This window comes from Argentina silus (assembly GCF_951799395.1).
Source record: "Argentina silus genome assembly, chromosome: 4".
NCBI classification, from domain to species: Eukaryota; Metazoa; Chordata; class Actinopteri; order Argentiniformes; family Argentinidae; genus Argentina; species Argentina silus.
In genome coordinates this window covers 168,460-186,035 of record NC_139658.1, presented here as the reverse complement: position 1 = coordinate 186,035, position 17,576 = coordinate 168,460, and the positions used below count along the sequence as shown (strand labels likewise).

Genomic DNA, 17,576 nt, shown 5'->3' with positions numbered 1-17,576 from the left:
CGAATTATCTTTATATTTCACGGAATTTCAAACATTACCGGGCTCCTGGGTCTTTAGCCCGCCTCTGAACAGTAAAAGGGGCAGGTTCTCATAAGCATTGTGTCCGTTTCTCATTGGTCCTCTCCAGTACATTTACATGTATGGCATTTAGCAGACGCCTTTATCCAAATCGATTTACAGTATAATAAGAATCTATCAAAATTGTAACCCCACACCATCTATGATTTGGCAGGTGATCTATGATTTATGATAGCTATAGTTATCACAAAAAAAGGTAAATAAAAAAGGAATTCAAGTGATGGTAGTATACATTTATTCCTCATCCCATCATATATTATAAATGTACAGACATTTGTTTGAATTACTTAACATAAATTATTATTATTATTTTAGAATGGATATTTATATTGGTCAATACAGGATTCGCTCAGACATATGTTCCATATGCACGCATTATCCAGTTTCAGTAGAAATACCCTGTAGCACTCTATAATCTTCTACAAAAAAAAAATTATTCTTACAAATATGGCAATCTGAGTGCTTATTCCTCTCCAGTGATGCATATCTACAGCACATTTTTTCTTTTTCTTAAAATACTATGATGAAAATTGTGGACTAGGACAAAACTATTTGTTTCCATTCATTATCAGGTACTAAAATGCAACCATATGACAAAGTTACAACCACATTTCAAAACCACAAGATACAAGTACAAAATGACTAGAGAACTTAGGAGATGAAACGTTTGTGACAAAGACGCGATGCAAGTATAGCAAAGGCCTATTCAGTCTTTGAGGGACTGCAGTAAGACTACCTTTTACTAAAACTGCTATAGATTCAAAGGGCATTACACTTCAGAAACACTAAGGTCATGTCTGAAAGTTTATACTGCGACCTATTTAGTAGGCATTTCCAGTATGCAAGATTTGAAGTTTTGCAATTTGTGAAATTTACGATAATTGAGAATACTCAAAATGCCAGGTTGGCATACTAGACTCACATTTCCATGTACTATGAATTCACTGCATACTGTTCAGGAAGTCCTTTCCAATTTTAGTACCACAATTCAATGGTGCAGGTAAGGGAGGAAGGCAGTGGCGAAATTTAACCTATTACCATGAACAAAACGGTTGAGCTACAGATGACAATTCCTCAGTATGAATGATGTGTAGTATGTTGAAATGTGTCACTTACTGAATACATTTTACTAAACAGTAGGCTCTAAATAGTATGTAGTATGAACTTTCGGACATGCCCTATTATATATTTGACCTAGTCGTCCATCCATAGGTGAAAGACATTCTTATTTACAAGTATCCAAGCCTGAGGGAAGCACTACTTGGTTTCACAGTTGAGCTTGCTCAACAACTACATTTGTAACTACCTAACACCATTTTAAAAAATATAATACATTACTATAACGAAAATACAAACAGAATACAGTTTGTAAGGGTCATATTGAACATGTTAAGCATTAATACAATGGCACTGTCTGCACAGATGAGTCAGTGGGAATTAGGCAATGTGGACTCAAGACAGGATGAGGGCCCGGTTGGTAGCGTGGGATTTCAGGGAGCGAAGGTAACGTCTGGCCTTCTCTGTCATTATAAGCTGGTCCTTCGTCCGTCCACATACGACTGCTTCCCATGCCTCGGACATCTGAGGGGAGAACAAGATCATTAAAATCAGGCACAAAAAGAAAACATAACAAAAGACATAATGCTACCTGTATTGTGTATACCTCAAAAGATAGATACACAAAAGATAGATACAGGAAACACGTGATTCATTTGATGTTATGATGAAAGTTGGAAAAACATAGCTGACAACCTAAATAACTATATCCATAAAAGATACATAGCAGCCAATTGTGGAAGTGTTTTTTTTTTAATTTTTTACTTATGGGACTTACTGGGGTTGGAGGAACAGAGTTGGGATATGTACTACTCTCACTGGGTCCCAAAATGAAGCCCTGATCCAACACATTCTCCTCCCTCTTAATGCAAAACGACGACGAGTTGAGAGACACTGACAATGACGTTTCTGTCTGTAACAAAAATATAAATAATACATTTGTTATAATCAATGTTGTTTAAGTCTGATTAGATATGTGCCCGTTTGATATGATTTACCTTTGGACAGGGTTTGATCTCAGACTTGAAGGACTGATGTCTGGCAGTGACAGTGTCACTGCAGTCCATGACATCTAGTGCCAGCGATTTACGCACTTTCTTCATTGGAGGTCGATGCTGGACACACAGAAGGGACCACATGTTCAGACCATTTCACTGAGTGAGAGGCAGTACATTATGTTGATCAGTGGGGCTTCAAAACTGTATATTGTTATCTTGTATTCCTTTGAGTGACTAGCTTGATATTAATTTGTAAAATAGTGGGGAAAATATACATATGTATATGCATGTTAGGGGATCAACAAAAACAGTGTTCTAAAACTGTCCAGTTTAGTCTCGTCTGTTGTATCCAAGCCTGCTGATGCATGTTGATGTAGTTCCTCTATGTGGTCTAGGTGTGAACATAGTCCTGCTGCCATCTCACCACCTGCTTGCGTCTTTTCTCAGGCGGAGTCTGACCCACCACCATCAGCTCAATCCCAGCCTCTCGGAGTAGGACCTCTTTCAAGTCCTCCTCCAAGTTAGGAGTCTGGGGCTAAGATGCACAGAAAAAAAATGCAATTAGGGTAATAATAACAGTAATAAAACCTAATTGTAACACACTTCTTATTTGTACAATCTCAGTGGAAAATTGATTGAATAATCCATGCAAATTAAAAATGCCTGTGCTTCCATTGACCATTGTAGTGAATAAGGAACTCACCAGAGGTTTCAAAGGACCATACTTCTCCATGGCATTTTTGAACGGAGTTGGAGTTCGTGGAGTATTGTCTAGATCAGACTTGTGATTTGGTGTAATGAACCTACACAGATAATAAAAAATAGTCACTACTGTGAAAAGGAGGACTCATACAGTGCCACAATAGTTACTTATAAGGCTTGGGTACATACACAGAGTTTTCCTTCTGGGTGAGTGGGGTCTTGTCACGGTGCAGTGGTGTGGTAACAGTGGCCTTTTGACTACACACTGGGGTAGATGTGAGTGATGGATACTCCAAGTCAAGTGAGTCTTGTTTGGTCCACATGTTGAGGAACTGGAAGGAAACACTGAATTTAGAAACCACTCGCATTGTCTTCTATAGTGTCAAATGAACACAAAAGAAACATGAAACAAAGGTGACATATCACATGGTAGAATGTAGTTCACACATTGCTAGTTGATCATGGATGTGGCACTACCTGTGAAGGGGAGAAGGGCAGGATTTTAACAGGAGTTTTCTTGGGAGTCATGGAGTTATCGGAGTCCGGGGACAGAGCGATGCGGCGGCGGCTTCTGCGGTTCAGTATTGATGGTGGTGTGATGCCACCAGGTGAAATGGGGATGAGTTCCCCCCGGTTGCCCCTGCTTAACTCCTGCAGGGCGCTGCCTTCCAGACGGAACTGAAGCCGCTCTGGGCTCTGACTTTCTTCAGGCAGATCAAAGGCTGCCAGGTTACACCATCCATCTATGTCCTGATGGAGGACAGGGGACATGTTTAATCAGTGCAGTAGGGTATATAGAAATACATATTATTTGTCAAACTAGGCCAGCCCAAAGTCCAGTCACACATTTTCAAATGTAGAATATCAGTTTGTGGTCCTACTTTATAGTTGCGTGTATGTGGTAGAATTTGTTTTCCATTCAAGAAAGCTAAATTACATAGTCGCATGACTTGGAGAAGCTAACACAATACTGCCTGTTCAAATGGGATTACTTTAGTGATGCATGCACAGTAGAAGCTGAAAGCGGTGAAACTCTGACAAGAGGTACAGTGTGACCTCATCCAGCACTCTTACCCCATCCACCATGTCCATCACCTCCTTCAAGGCCGGGCCTGTGGGAGAAAGAAAGCCTGAGCTATCCACCACCCAGCTAGTGGCACTCAAATCTCCTGAGGCATCTGGCTCACTTTTGGGAGTCATCCCTGCCTTTGACTGTTGAGGAGATGCAGCCTTGGGACCTGCTTCCCTTGTTGTGCCTCTCACAGTAGATGTACCAGCGGTCTCCTGTCGGGGGCGACATGAGCATAAAAAACCTGACATCCAGGCGAACTGACTGTACAAATGTACAAACAAGGCTATTACTACAATGTGTGGTCATCATACAACATTTAAGACTAGGTTATTCAGATTTATACTGATGTACTCTATATTTACAACATTATACAGTTATCATATGACACTGCACTAAAATGTATGTCCTTGTTTCATATTGGAAGGCAGCCAAAGTAGTGTTTGCCTTCTTACCAGCAAAGTCATTTCTTGCTCCGACTCCCTGTCAATACAGACATCATAGCAATGCTCCATCTGTAAAACAGATTACAAATCATATGGAGCTCTGAAAGTAAAACATGAGGGTTACTATATGAACATGCATGCACCATTGTATGTTGTCTCAAGCTACTTTCAAGAGGTACCTACCTGCACATCCTTACTGGTGTGGGCCATTAACGCCTCATGTTCTGTCTGATGGAGCACAATCGCATTATAGAAACCCATCTCCACCTTGCGCTTAATGGTGGAGTTCCAGTGGTTCTTCACAGCATTATCTGTTCTGTTAAGAGAAATTCAATTCAAATGTTTTAGCTCTGTATGTTTTGTTTGTTTTTTTAAATATGTTTTTAGGGCATTTCTGCTTCATTGGGATAGAGACAGAGATTGACAGGAAGGATGGGAGAGAGGAGGGATGACATGTAAGAGGTGCCATGTAAGAGGTCAGAATCGAACCAGGAACCTTGCAATTATGTGGTATGCGCATTAGTGTGCTACGCCATGTATGTTTAATGGCAAACTAAAAGGAGAAAGCCGTTCCTTTTATATGGAAAGGTGAAAACAATAGACAGAGACCAAATTAACTGTTCTGTATGATCCTTGCATTTCTACACAGACATTTGTATGAGGCTCTCTCTCTGTTGGTGCAGCTACCTTCCAGGGAGAAGCTTGGCGATCTCAGCCCAGCGGTTTCCAAGGGTACAGTGGGCCTTGTAGATGACAAGATCCTCGTCTGATGTCCAGGAGGACTTCTTCACATCAGGGTTGAGGTGGTTGTGCCAGCGCTCTCTGCACTGCTTCCCCAGCCGGCCCTTCAGATGCTTGGCCACTATGGCCCACTGCTTGTTGCCATACTTGTTCACCAATTCTATGACCTGTGTGGAGGGATGCAGGGTCAACCAATACATCTGGTTATATGGGTCTGCTGAGAGGTTCTATGCCTGTACAGGTCAGGCATAGGGGTGTAGTTTACAGAATGGCAGAGATTATGTGGAGTATGTGTTATCATTAAATCAGATCTTACAACTATTACTTAATAAAAATGAAATCATAGTATAATGAACAATAGAACAGACATTTATTCACCATTTTTCTTTCTCTTTATACCATAGTAGCTGTCACTGAAATGTCTCGCAAAGATTATCGTAGACCTGTCAGTCAAAAAAACGTACCTTCTCATCCTCCTCTTTAGTCCAAGGCCCTTTGACCAGATCTGGATCCAGAACCTTAAACCAGCGGTGCTGACACTGGTGTTCTGTGCGATTCTGAGCAGGCAGGGATAAAAAAATATATAATAATACAAACCATAAAAGCTTTTGTGATGGGAGCTTTTTATTTCAACACAGCTCAGTTGCTTTTGCATTGTCATGGATACTATGGAAGGAATTAATAAAACTCACCGGTAAAAAGCTGGCAATGAATTTCCAGTCGTTTGGCCCCAGGTTTTGGACCAATATTTTCAGATTATCATCCTGAGGATCACAGAAAGTCATTTCATGCGGAGCAAACATTGTCAACTGATCAAAATCATACCAGGTAACCAAGAGTTAATTGTTCAGGATTGGGATGATACAAGGGAGAAATTAACACACCTCCTCCTGTGTCCATTTCACCTTGACCTTTCCGTAGTCTCGCTGTTCAGCCACGTCAGAGTCCGTGTCCTGTATAGCCTCCTCCCCATCCTCACTGAAAAGACAGGTGACAGGCTGTTATGATTATGGGTTGGTAGAGGTGCAAAGGAACAACATTCTGAAAACAAAACTATCAGTTACTTACCACATAGTAACTGTGTGTGCATTATTCCCATGGCCATTTTAACTCTGGATGAGTGTCAGTGCCACGCATGACGCTTTGCTATGGCAAACACCAGCGAGCTAGCCAACAATACGAAGGTTAGGCTAATAACAAGCCAAAGGCCTGACAGTTTTTCGCTTTTCAACTGATTGCAAAATTGCATATGGTGCATTGAGTAATTCATGATGACATTATTGTTGTTTTTAGGGCATCTGACGTTGAGCTTAGCTAAAAACCAGTTGGAAATAAAAGGGCGGCAGAATGCTTAGCCAGCTAACTAGTCAACTTACTAACTAGTAGTAACCTCAATATATATGAGAAATGATGCATCGACCCCTGACCTTCTGGATGTAGTAAACATTGTAGCCAATTAACAGCAATAGAGATCTGTCCAGCAGCTAATATAACAATAACAAAGACTAGAATGCGATTTGCTCGGTACTTACCCGCGCGACCACCCGGACATTTCACTGTTTGCTTTAAGAGTATTTTTTGATAATCACTTTTTGCATGTAGCTTCAAAATTACACAAGCGAATCTATATTAGTCTTGCATAAATCATCCACCTTTATAAAACTGTGTTTGTCGTTGTCGTTGTCGATGCCGCTGGTTTCTGACTACACACCAGACCCAGTTTGTCCGCGCTCAAGTTTCTATCTCGCGCCTTTCTTTTCTCGCAGATTCTTAGAGCTTTCCCGGGAGTGACGTCAGTGACGCAAAGAATGCCGAATTCCAAATCGGCCCCTAGCTCCTACACCCTAGCCTATCCAGAATCGCGCCTAGTTCTTAAATATTCTCTAGTTCGTCCTGTAGATCCGAACGGTTTTGATGGGTATGTGCGCTGTTTAGCTTCTAGGCTGTACACTCATTTCAGATCTACAGGAGTGGCGTCTGAGTAGGGCCAAGGGGCTATAGGAGCTGATTTTGAAATTCAGCAAGAGGGTGCAGAAGCTGCGCGCAGCGAAATAATGTCCGTCTTGTTCCATATATTGTATGACAACATATTCTTTACATACATCTGTTCACTAGAGAAATAAATGCTTCAAATCAATCTTCGAGCTTTCGACGGGTGGTTCAAGCAAAGTTGCTAAATTGTGTTTCAATGAATTTACGCAACAGTCTTACTCAATTGTTCAACACTCCCCACACAGATCATTAGTGACGTTTGTTAGTGACGTTCTTAACATCGATCAGGTGAGATAATCAGCCAGCACCTTAAAAACAGGCTGGACCTTAATTACCATTCAATACTTTTTACGAAACATGGATAAGGAGCTTGTCAATGAGGGTAAGAAAATGTTTTCTTAATCTACTGGAAGAAAAATTAAATTAAAATATCGGCTCATCTCCCTGATGCTATTGAATTAATTATAATATAACCTTCAAGCAAAAATTGCTTTGAAATGGGATGAGACTTTTAACTTTGCAGATATTTTACCTGAGTTAAATTATTTGCTTCACAGATGTGTCAAAGAGCTTCCAGTGTCCATCTCCATCAGACCTCGACCTAGCCTTCTTTAAGGACCAGAGTGTATCTGTGTCTGCTCTGTCATTAGAGGGACTATCCACATCATTTATGCCTCCCGAAGGAATTGTGGTTGAGTACTCCGAGGCCCTGGGCTCCCTCTGTCAATTGCCAAATCCCCTAAACCTGAACCTCTTGCTCTCTCAGGAAGAAACCCAAACTCCTGGGCTCACCATGCATGAGGAAAGCAAGTCCTCAACTCCCCATGAGCTCCTCCAAAAACCCAAACTTGCTAGCTCATTTGACCTGTCCTATATCGATCTCACAGCCTCACAGAGTTCCTGGGAAGTCTCTCTTATCAAACCAGAAACTAACAGCCCCAACCCAAGCCTACAGTCAAGCATGTTGGAGTCAACCTGGAGTCCCAATTACCAGTCTGCTCCACCTTCCCTGGCTGAGATTTCCTCCCTGATCTGGTCTGGTACGCCTCCACATGCCAATAAAACAGATGAGAATCAGAGGTCTTGGAGGGAGGCCACTTATGGTTCCAGTCAGCAGGTGTCCTCTGGTTCTGCCCCAGTAGCTGAGGATGAATGGCAGAGGCAGACATCCGTCTCTGCACATGTGGAGAACAAATCCAAATGGGCGTGTGATGGTGCACCACTGAAAAGTTAAGGTGAGGTTCTCTGGTTCAGTGAATTTATCTATTTTTTCCTTGTGAAGTGGGCAGATTCAATGGTTGGGGCTTTGTTTATTGGCTTGCCTACTGACATGTTATCTGACTTCATCTTTACAGACATGAAGAGACATGTTCAATGAGACATTCATCTGTCCCCTGAAGACAAAACACTATTTTAAAGGAATCTATTATGGAAATAAAGTTTGATATTGATTAAATCTGAAATGCCTCTTGGATATATAGAAGATAACATTAGAAAAGTTTATTACACAGAAAATTACAAACTTTTTGTGACAACAAAAGTCGATGAGAAAGGCCTCATACAATAAGATGAATAGATTTTTTGATTTCTGTATCATTGGTCCAGGAAACAAACCTTATTTATATACATTGTTTATAATTGTGCAAGTTTTCCTGTAGTTATAAGAAAAGCTGTATATGGAATGATATAATATAGACAGTACATGCACTACAAAATAGTACAAACTATCCTTCTGGTTGCTCGATTAGTCAGAATGGGGAAAATCTTGTGTCTGTTGTATCGATATCATGCTCCTGCAAGAGAAGGGGGACATTGTCAATCGCATCAAGGCCTAGGTCAACCTGGTAAAATCATTTGATATAATTTGCATATACAGTAGGGTGTATAATGCATATGGCTCACCTGATTGAGTTTCTTGAACTCCACTACCTGGAAAAAGATGTGCTCCAGGATGTGTTTAGCATCTCTCTGGTCTTTGTCCAACTTTCCAGTCACCCCCAAGATGTCCCCACATTTCCGCACATAGAACTCTAGATCGTCATCTGTGCCTGAGAAAAGACACACTTTCACTGGTACAAAAAAAACATTTTATGAAATGGATGTTTGCATGACTTAAAATGTGTAAGATTTGGTGGTGTCATCTGGGATGATAGTTGACCACTTACATTTGTTGGAGAGCTGTGCCAAGCGCACTTTCTCAGAGGAGAAGGTTTCATCAAGGTCAAAAAGGTCAAGCATGGGGGGAGGCAGGTCTCTAAAGGCAGGCTGGAAGACCTGAATAAAGTAACAGTTGATAAATGTGGTCATTACCAATAGTGTGCATCACCCCATTTAAATACCTTCTAATCAACAAAGCAATCATTAAAAAGTATCATATCTACTAGTGTATAATGAGTAGACAATACTCATTTGGATATTTAGAATGCACAAACAACCAACAGTTGGGTGAGACAGAATACAAAAAGAGAGGAGTTCTGAGGTAACACTTACAGCAGGCTGCAGCTGAGGAAGGGGAGTCTCAAACTGAGGTGTGATCAGCTGGAGTGGCTCATGTTTGACATTCAGCTGCTTGTAAGAACTGCAGGAGGAGGTAGTGGCCAAGTAGTTAGTGTCTAAGTAACACATTGTTGTCAACAAACATACTCTCAATAAACATACCATACAGATGCACAGCAGATAAAATAGCCTGTAGCCACTTCAACCACAGCCTACAGTAGTATAGAGAGTAATGTGCTTCCAGTTTAAGTGGTAAAGTATTCTCACCCGATTACTTGGGGCAAAGTGTTTGTTGATAGCTTAAGTAGAGACATATCAAAGAGGGACGTGAAGTCCCTGGGGTTTTCGTCTCCTTCTTGCAAGCATACTCTGAGTCGCTCTGATAGGCACCCTGTGTCTGGTAGCATGGTATAATCTGTGATCTAGAGGCAACAGAAAGAATGGTTACTAACTTTCTTACAGGACTCAAAGGTAAAACTGCAGCTCCCAAACCACACCACCTCACCTCTGGGTCTTCTGCATCTATCTGGTTCAGTTGAATATGATCAGTCATGAGCCACTGGAAAACAACATCCTGCGAGGCAAAAAAAAAACATTGAAAGATAATAAGGACAAGTGTTACCAAAGAGGCACTGATGATCACTTTTGTGATCACTCAGACATCTTTTGTCGGGTTGCTGTAAAGACGCTCACCTGTGTGCCAAGCGGTCTAAACAAAGTCAACTGATATGACAGGCACTCACCATTATTTTACTGTTCTCCTCCTTGTCTAGGTATTGGTCACTGAACATGTGACAGGAACCCAACACTGCCAGCTTGCCTGCCTCCTTCAACACAAAAGATCAGAGAGACTCCATCAGAAACACACCAAATGACAAAGCCATGAATACATCTTCTTGACATGGTTTTGTAAGAAGTCAAAGGAAACATAATCATGCTCCTCACCTTAACCTGATACAAAGCAAGGACAGGCCTGTTGAGGGGGAAGCAGACAGAGCCAGTCGAAAGAACAGCCACAGCAGGCTTCATCACACTCAATGTAGCTCCATACGGGTACACAAATGTAAGAGCCCTGCACGAGAAGACAGTAGTTGGATACATGTATGAACAAAAGCATTACAAAGCGTAACCTGCATAAAAAAATGACTCATACTTGAAAAATAATTACATGAAGGCAGAGAGAACTTACTGTGCGTTGTTCCCTGCACTTTCATCTTCAATGATCCCTGTTACCAATTTGCCAGCTGCCCTACTGATCTCTCTAAAAGATAAAATGTATATAAAGAACAGCTCAATACATTCCCATCTTTAATAGCTATTGCAGGTAGCTCAACTCATCATCTCATTATCACTTTTTGACATTTAACATTATAAATAAGAAAGCGGTTTTAAAAGCATTATTGCTTTGTGACAAACCATATCTCTATACCATCTCTCTGCATTCTATTGATACGTGGTTAATCAACTGACCTGTTCAGAACACCATTTGACACAAGTGCCTCTTTTGGGTGGAAATATTTGTAATAAACATTCCTCACAACAGCATCTGCAGTATCAAGAAAATTAGAATAAAGGCAAAATACACATCATCGATACAACCTCAAACACTGACAGTAAAATATTTTCACAGCAGAAGCTGGAAGTCAACATTAAATGTGACAATGAATATTTCAGTCATGATACCCACCATTATTCACCATTATCCCAAACTCCTCTAGGAGGAAGTTGATATTAGTGTCATACTTCATTTCTCCTCCTTCACCCAGCATCACAAGGATATCTCCTCCTCCATCCAAGTACTGTTTAAGAACCTCCAGCTGAAACAAGATATAGTGCATCATGTTACGACGTAACTGTACCAGTTAGATATCAGCATAAACATATTTCGATTGACAGGCACCTCTGCAGCGGTGAACTTCTCCCTTGGACCAGCTGTAATCCACAATTTAACACCATTCAACTTCTCCAAGGAGAGCTCCTCTTTAATGCTGAGTGGAAAAAATTACATTAACCACACCACATCACTTTATAGTGACAAAGCTATATGTCTAATGACGTATTATTTGTTTATATGACGTATAACGTATTATTGATTAATTTGAAGCTCCTCTAATAGATATAGTTGAAGTAGTTAATACCTATACCTTTGAATTTTCCATTGAGCCCGTAGTCTCTTCTGCAGGGACTTGTAACCATTGTTAGCAGTAAACAGCTCTCTCTTTGAGGCGTTAAAAACAACACTGTTGCGCTGTTCCTTATCCATTGTAAGCATTAATTCAATGACCTGCAGAAGACATATTGTGGCATTATTTGCATTGATTGTACATATAGCTAGCTAGCTAATTTAATGTTCTAGCCAGTCTACCTGCCTTGGTGCAGCAACAACACAAAGTAGGCAGGTAGGTAGCTGAAGTAGCTAACTATAGCCAATCAACTAAACATCGATTTGGGATAGTCAGCAACGAATTCACATGATTCAGTTACTCAACGTTATGACTGGGTAGCTAGACAAGATAGCAATGGAGTCAGGCACACAACTAGCTAGCTAGCTACTTAGCTTGTAAACGATAGTGCACAAAACTAAATCGAGCAAAGTTTTGCTATTTTCTTGGAAGCTTTATTACATCAAAGTAGCTGCACCCCGAATAAAGCATAATAAACGCATGTTAAACGCTAGCTATCAACCAGGCTACCTATGAAATTACCTCTGAAAACCATCTACACTGCCTGAAGACTCTCTTGGTGCATTATGGGTACAGAACAGTAATCACATAGTAACAACTCGCATAGCAACAGCAAAAACCACGACCCTTTTCGAATACTCATCAATGCATCCTTCCTTCCTCCCTCTTCAAAGTCCCTATCTGGTTTCCTCATCGTAGCTTTGTTTCCTTTCATTTCAGTGATTTCTTCAAGGAAGGGAGGAAGTGAAGATGTAAAATTCAAAGAGTGATCCCAGAAGCATGCACGGGAAACAAACTGGAAAAACAGGGATTTTACTGTGAAAGACTCATGAATGTTAAGTGGGTGAGAAATTGTTGAGAGGGTGTGACTGGCTTGTACACAATGTTGAGGGATTGTAACTTTATGCTGGTTCTAGGCTCTGTAAAGCTGATCTGAATATGATCATAAAAAAAAAAAAAAAGTATGAGTAACAATTAGATTGAATTTGTGGACAAATAACACAGCTAAGAATTTCCTGTTACAAAATCAAGTTGGGTGGGTGAGTATAGGATATAGGTCTGTCCTCACTCCATCAGAAAATAATGTTCAAACTCTTGAGCAACATCGATCCTCTCTGCCAGTTTTCTTTTGAACCATGTGGAAGAATCAGGGCCAAAGTATATCAATCATTAATTTAACAAAGACTATATAAGGAACTGAGCTGAACATATTTTACTTCAATATGATTTTCAGCACTTTCAGAGTTCACTTGCTGAATCTGTCTGATATTGTTCAAATATATTGTATGTGTTCCACATATAATTACATATAAGAGGTAAGTGTATGTGTTCAGGGAGGGCCCATTCATATAGCCTTCTATTCCTTAGGCATTAAGCCTATATGCTCCACAGACAGAGTGGCATTATCAGCTTGTCTGCCAAATGTCACCCAACCTAAGAACACCTATGGGCAAGTTAAATACTGTAGTGTAACCGTGCACTCTTAAAGTACTTCAACATAAAGCATCACCAAGCCTCATTACAACTTCAGATGGATAGGATTTACTTTATTTCAATCGGATCCAAAATATGATGGGCATCTCAAAAGGTAGAACATCCAAACATACAGATATATCAAGACTGTTTATTTACCTAAAACATTACAAATGAGTGATTAACACATTTCCTTAAAAAAGCTAGGCCTAATCGATTAAGCCAGGGAAAATCTACAGGAAATCTACAGAAAATCTCAGAGCTTGCCTTCACAGATATTTTTCTTTACAAATGGTGTAATGACTAATACATCATAGTAATACATCATTTGTATGATTGATATTCAAATTACTTTCTATTCAGACATCGCATCAATTAACACTTTCAAAAATAGCAACACTTCTAGCTGCCCCGCTCATGAGGTTGCATAATTCATATCCTGAATATTTAACGGTAAATTAGGGGGAACTGAGCAAAAACTAGGCTGGATACGTTCAATGGGAATATTTTCATACTTAATTTCCCACTTCATTCTTGATTTTTTATAAACACCTTGCTAATGCAGGACCAGAGTAAAGAAATTCAGAAGAGGACAACCAGACTAAGCATGTGCAATCTCAGAAAAATAAAATACACAAGAAGAATCTCTGGTGAGTTCTAAGGTCTCCAAGGCTGGCTCTCATGCAAAGCAAAAAAAAAAAAAAAAAAAGTTCTACAACAATCACAACTCCAATACCCTCCTAAGTGCTTAAAAGGGCCAAATTGAAACACTTGGAGCTGCATTCGATTAGATTATCTTTCCAAACCACCTTTAACTTCATTGAGTTACAAGAAATGCACTTAATCTTGGGAAGCCGACTTGGATCGTGAACGAGAGCGGGATTTAGAGCGTGAGGGGGAGCTGGATGCTGAATGCTTGGCTGGGGACACTGAGGGGTGGCGGGCTTCTTGGGGGGAGGGAGATTTAGATGCAGACCTGGCACACTCTCCATGACCATTCTCTGTGGGGGACGGAGAGCGGCTTGGGGACTTCTTGCTGACAGACTTCTCCTTAGAGCGGCTTCGGGACTCACGCTCAGATTTGACTTTAGACAGACTCTTGGACCGAGACTTGCGGGTGTCGGAGCGTGAGCGGGACTTTTGGCTCACAGAGCGGCTGCGAGATTTGCGAGTGTGGGAGCGAGATCTAGACTTCTTGGTGTGGGAGCGTGAGCGGGACTTGGGGGACTTGGCTGGAGACTTGGAGTGGGACTTTCTCCTTGACCTGGAGCGAGATTTGCGTCCCGACCTGGAGCGACGCTTGCTGCGGGACCGAGAGCTGCAAAGAACCAAATGTAAGAATTCAAAACATCCTCTTTCTTTAAAAACTAGACAGTTGTTCGTTTGCCGATGCAGTGTTTTCATTGTACTTACTGCGAGCGGGACCTGGAGTGGCTGCGAGAACTTCTACTTCTCCGGCTCCTACTGCGAGAGCGACGCCTGCTGCGAGACCTGAAGAGGCAACCACGTTGACGGTTGATTTATGGACAGCCTTGTATCAAGTAGCAATCTATGCTACACATGCACTGTTCTGGGTGACCGCCAGTTAGAAATCAACATGCATGGTTCCACTGGGGAACTAATTAACAGCTGCGTCGATATTCCGGTCCTTACCTTGATCGGCTGCCAGAGTGGGAGCGGCGGCGGTGAGGTTTTTCCTCCACCAGACGGATCTTCCTCCCGTTGATATCGGTGCCATCCAACTTATCCAAGGCCCTCCTCATATCCGACTGGGACCGGAATTCAATGACACCCTCATTGGTTCGTTCCTTATGAGCATCAGCATAGGTCACTTCACCAGCTTGGCGCATGAAGTCCTGTAAAGCAACATACATCATCAATATACACAATACATGCAAAATCAAACAAAAGTGAACCCAACAAACTGGTGGATTAGGCGCAGTTTTTCACTGTTTTCAGAGCTAGGAAATATAAACAGACTTGACAGTGCTCACCTTTAGGTCCTGCCAACTGCATCGGCTTGAGAGGTTCTCCACAATAAGACGGTACTCTGTGCGCACAGGTGGCCCATACTTATCCCTGCCAGTGCGGCTTCTGCTGCTGTAACCACTACTGCCTTTAAAGAACATGGAAAACAGAGTCAATATGGCAAAATGGCAGTCTACAGCGGCTACACTGGGGCAGTGGGAATCTAATGGAAGCATATAGGTTGAAAAATGCAGATCCTTTATCCATGTGGAACTATCGTGCTTAGACGCTTCAAGTCAAAATCAGGCCACTAGCTCCCTGACATTCTGGCATTTCTGATTATGGTCTAAAAATGCCTTTGCAGAACTGGTTAAAATATATTTAGCCACTGTCCAACTAAGCAACACTTTATAGAGAGGGATAGACAGCATTCCTGGTCTTTGCTTAGGCTACAAGCCAAAGAACAGAAATGTCAATTTCTCCAGAGATAGGTACACCTTGCATGGACCTCAACCTAACATTAATTATATTTTCTTTTAAAAAACAAAAAAGGTATACGTCACTCACACAATACTGCTAGGAGGGGAAAAGTGACTGACTACCAACTCATAACAGCTGAAAAAGTTACCACCGTCTAATGACAGCCAATGACTCATAAAAGATGCAAACTGCTCTCTTACAAAGAAGAACAGACAGCAACATGTTTTGGCTTCAACCTCGCGATATTTCTTTCAACAGAAAAACCAATGGGATTCCTCACCATCACCCTGGTCTATTGGCAAAAGGATGCTGTCATCATGGCTTCCGGTTATGTCAGCCAAGGGTCAAAGGGCAAAGGTCACACACACATTGTAAGGTGAAAGCCAAGGCCAAACGGGACAGGCAGTCATCTTAGCCAGTCATCTTAGCCTCAATGGACTCGGACTCAGCCCGCAGTGGACTCTTTCAAATTGAAACATCAAGGACTTTGTTAATGTTGAAGTCAAATGGTATAAACACATTGCATCTTTACATGTCTTTGTTGCTTGCATAACAGCTAGATTGCTTACACACAAAACACAGGAAGAATATTGAGTATCAAATAGTGAAGCAACAGAGCTGAAATGCAAACATTACATCTAGTATCCCACCTCCCATACCCAACACTAAGGTAAACTCCAGGTCTGCATGTACTAAGTGTGTTCTTCTGTGCAGAGATAAACAGCCCCACCAGGTGATGTTTTGAACAAATTGGGACGATCAGTGATGCCCTCAGAAACATATTCAGCAATGAAGATACTGCTTACAGCAAAACACATTGTAAAAACTAAGCATTTCCCAGGCAACACAAATAAACCATTTAGCCATGTCAGTTGAAAAATAATTATGTAACAATAGTCGACATGACTGCCTCCTGCTGGCTGGAACTCTTCGTACCTGAGATAAGATGAGAGTTTAAAATGAATGGATGCTACTAACTAAGCTGAAATAAGAGTGCACTTACTGCGCCCTCTTTCACTATAACCTCCTCCACCTCCACCTCCACCGTGTCCATCCCGGTCCCTCCGAGGTCCACGCGCATGTTCAATGATGACTCGTTCTCCACACAGTTCTTTCCCATTCAACTCGTACACAGCATCGTCGGAGTCACGCGTGTCCTCAAACTCCACAAAGCCATATCTGCAACAGGGAATGAATGTCAAAAATAATCAAACATTATTTAATGATTCACACTAAGCCCCAACTTCCCTGGCTACTCCTCTCAGTTATATATTAGACCATCCGCCATCTTGCCCCATGTGGTGGAGATTGCTACTCCAAAAACGCTGATACAACCACGTTTTTGCACGATTCAATTTGACTGACATGCAAATAATTATGAAATGGCAAGCTAAGTTTCGCTAAAGTTACAGTTTAATATTTCTGAACTGATTTGTAGCGTTTCTCTGCATATTGCCCGTGTCAAAATTTGGCTAGCGGTAGCTGGCTGTCAGAGGCATCAAACATGGATTCTCAACTCCTCCTGCAAACCGTCCATATTCTTACCCATTTTTCAGATCAATCTCAAGTAGTTTGCCGTAACCGCTGAAAAATCTCTGAATGTCCTTCTCGCGAACATTGTAGCTCAACCTGCCGACGTAAACACGCGGCATTTCGTCAAATATTTGGAGAATAGAAGCTTCTAGCTACTAGGCCCCCTTCAAATAATGTATTTGGACTTCGTTTGCACACTGAACTAGCGCAGCATGAACGTGCACTAAACTGGGCTCTGACGTTTCTTGTGCTCGCCCCCTTGAATACAGCATCGTGGAAATACATCACGTTTTTTATGCAATATTTTATTTATTTTTTGTGAATTGTATAATTTTGTGTGAATGGATTATTTACGTATCAC

General features: G+C 41.4%; 3 protein-coding genes across 3 annotated transcripts; all 3 read right to left on the bottom strand.

The window, feature by feature from the left end:
• Window positions 1–324: 324 nt before the first annotated feature.
• Window positions 325–6,802, bottom strand: mybl2b (v-myb avian myeloblastosis viral oncogene homolog-like 2b). Its single transcript, XM_083667581.1, has 15 exons — window positions 6,623–6,802; window positions 5,975–6,068; window positions 5,783–5,854; window positions 5,555–5,647; window positions 5,037–5,257; window positions 4,533–4,665; window positions 4,359–4,418; window positions 3,909–4,118; window positions 3,312–3,584; window positions 3,024–3,166; window positions 2,836–2,935; window positions 2,557–2,667; window positions 2,133–2,249; window positions 1,913–2,047; window positions 325–1,659 (listed from the first exon to the last, which is right to left on the bottom strand). Exons 1-15 carry the CDS (start codon window positions 6,640–6,642, stop codon window positions 1,531–1,533), a joined length of 1,911 nt encoding a protein of 636 aa, XP_083523707.1. The 5' UTR covers window positions 6,643–6,802; the 3' UTR covers window positions 325–1,530.
• A 1,756-nt stretch (window positions 6,803–8,558) lies between these two features.
• ift52 (intraflagellar transport 52 homolog (Chlamydomonas)) lies at window positions 8,559–12,324 on the bottom strand. The gene is made up of 14 exons (XM_083667528.1): window positions 12,284–12,324; window positions 11,723–11,862; window positions 11,479–11,566; window positions 11,266–11,395; window positions 11,049–11,124; window positions 10,768–10,839; window positions 10,524–10,650; window positions 10,322–10,405; window positions 10,084–10,152; window positions 9,846–10,000; window positions 9,573–9,660; window positions 9,248–9,356; window positions 8,985–9,130; window positions 8,559–8,875 (listed from the first exon to the last, which is right to left on the bottom strand). The coding sequence occupies exons 2-14, from the start codon at window positions 11,848–11,850 to the stop codon at window positions 8,831–8,833; spliced, it is 1,317 nt and encodes a 438-aa protein (XP_083523654.1). The 5' UTR covers window positions 11,851–11,862; window positions 12,284–12,324; the 3' UTR covers window positions 8,559–8,830.
• A 969-nt stretch (window positions 12,325–13,293) lies between these two features.
• Window positions 13,294–17,428, bottom strand: srsf6b (serine and arginine rich splicing factor 6b). The gene is made up of 6 exons (XM_083668990.1): window positions 17,228–17,428; window positions 16,686–16,861; window positions 15,229–15,350; window positions 14,888–15,090; window positions 14,648–14,725; window positions 13,294–14,552 (listed from the first exon to the last, which is right to left on the bottom strand). The coding sequence occupies exons 1-6, from the start codon at window positions 17,332–17,334 to the stop codon at window positions 14,075–14,077; spliced, it is 1,164 nt and encodes a 387-aa protein (XP_083525116.1). The 5' UTR covers window positions 17,335–17,428; the 3' UTR covers window positions 13,294–14,074.
• Window positions 17,429–17,576: the final 148 nt, after the last annotated feature.

What these genes read in the sequence shown, in the direction of transcription:
- mybl2b (XM_083667581.1), bottom strand. Translation starts at nt 6,642, where the DNA reads ATGTCCGGGTGGTCGCGCGG. An exon ending in TCATTGCCAGCTTTTTACCG is followed by an intron (nt 5,648 to 5,782) that starts GTGAGTTTTATT and finishes CTGCCTGCTCAG; the next exon opens with AATCGCACAGAACACCAGTG. An exon ending in ACTCTGTTCCTCCAACCCCA is followed by an intron (nt 1,660 to 1,912) that starts GTAAGTCCCATA and finishes TTCTCCCCTCAG; the next exon opens with ATGTCCGAGGCATGGGAAGC.
- ift52 (XM_083667528.1), bottom strand. Translation starts at nt 11,850, where the DNA reads ATGCTTACAATGGATAAGGAACAGCGCAACAGTGTTGTTTTTAACGCC. An exon ending in AGGAGAACAGTAAAATAATG is followed by an intron (nt 10,153 to 10,321) that starts GTGAGTGCCTGT and finishes TTTGCCTCGCAG; the next exon opens with GATGTTGTTTTCCAGTGGCT. An exon ending in AGTTCAAGAAACTCAATCAG is followed by an intron (nt 8,876 to 8,984) that starts GTGAGCCATATG and finishes CTTCTCTTGCAG; the next exon opens with GAGCATGATATCGATACAAC.
- srsf6b (XM_083668990.1), bottom strand. Translation starts at nt 17,334, where the DNA reads ATGCCGCGTGTTTACGTCGGCAGGTTGAGCTACAATGTTCGCGAGAAG. An exon ending in GAGATTGATCTGAAAAATGG is followed by an intron (nt 16,862 to 17,227) that starts GTAAGAATATGG and finishes TCCCTGTTGCAG; the next exon opens with ATATGGCTTTGTGGAGTTTG. An exon ending in GCAGTTGGCAGGACCTAAAG is followed by an intron (nt 15,091 to 15,228) that starts GTGAGCACTGTC and finishes GTTGCTTTACAG; the next exon opens with GACTTCATGCGCCAAGCTGG.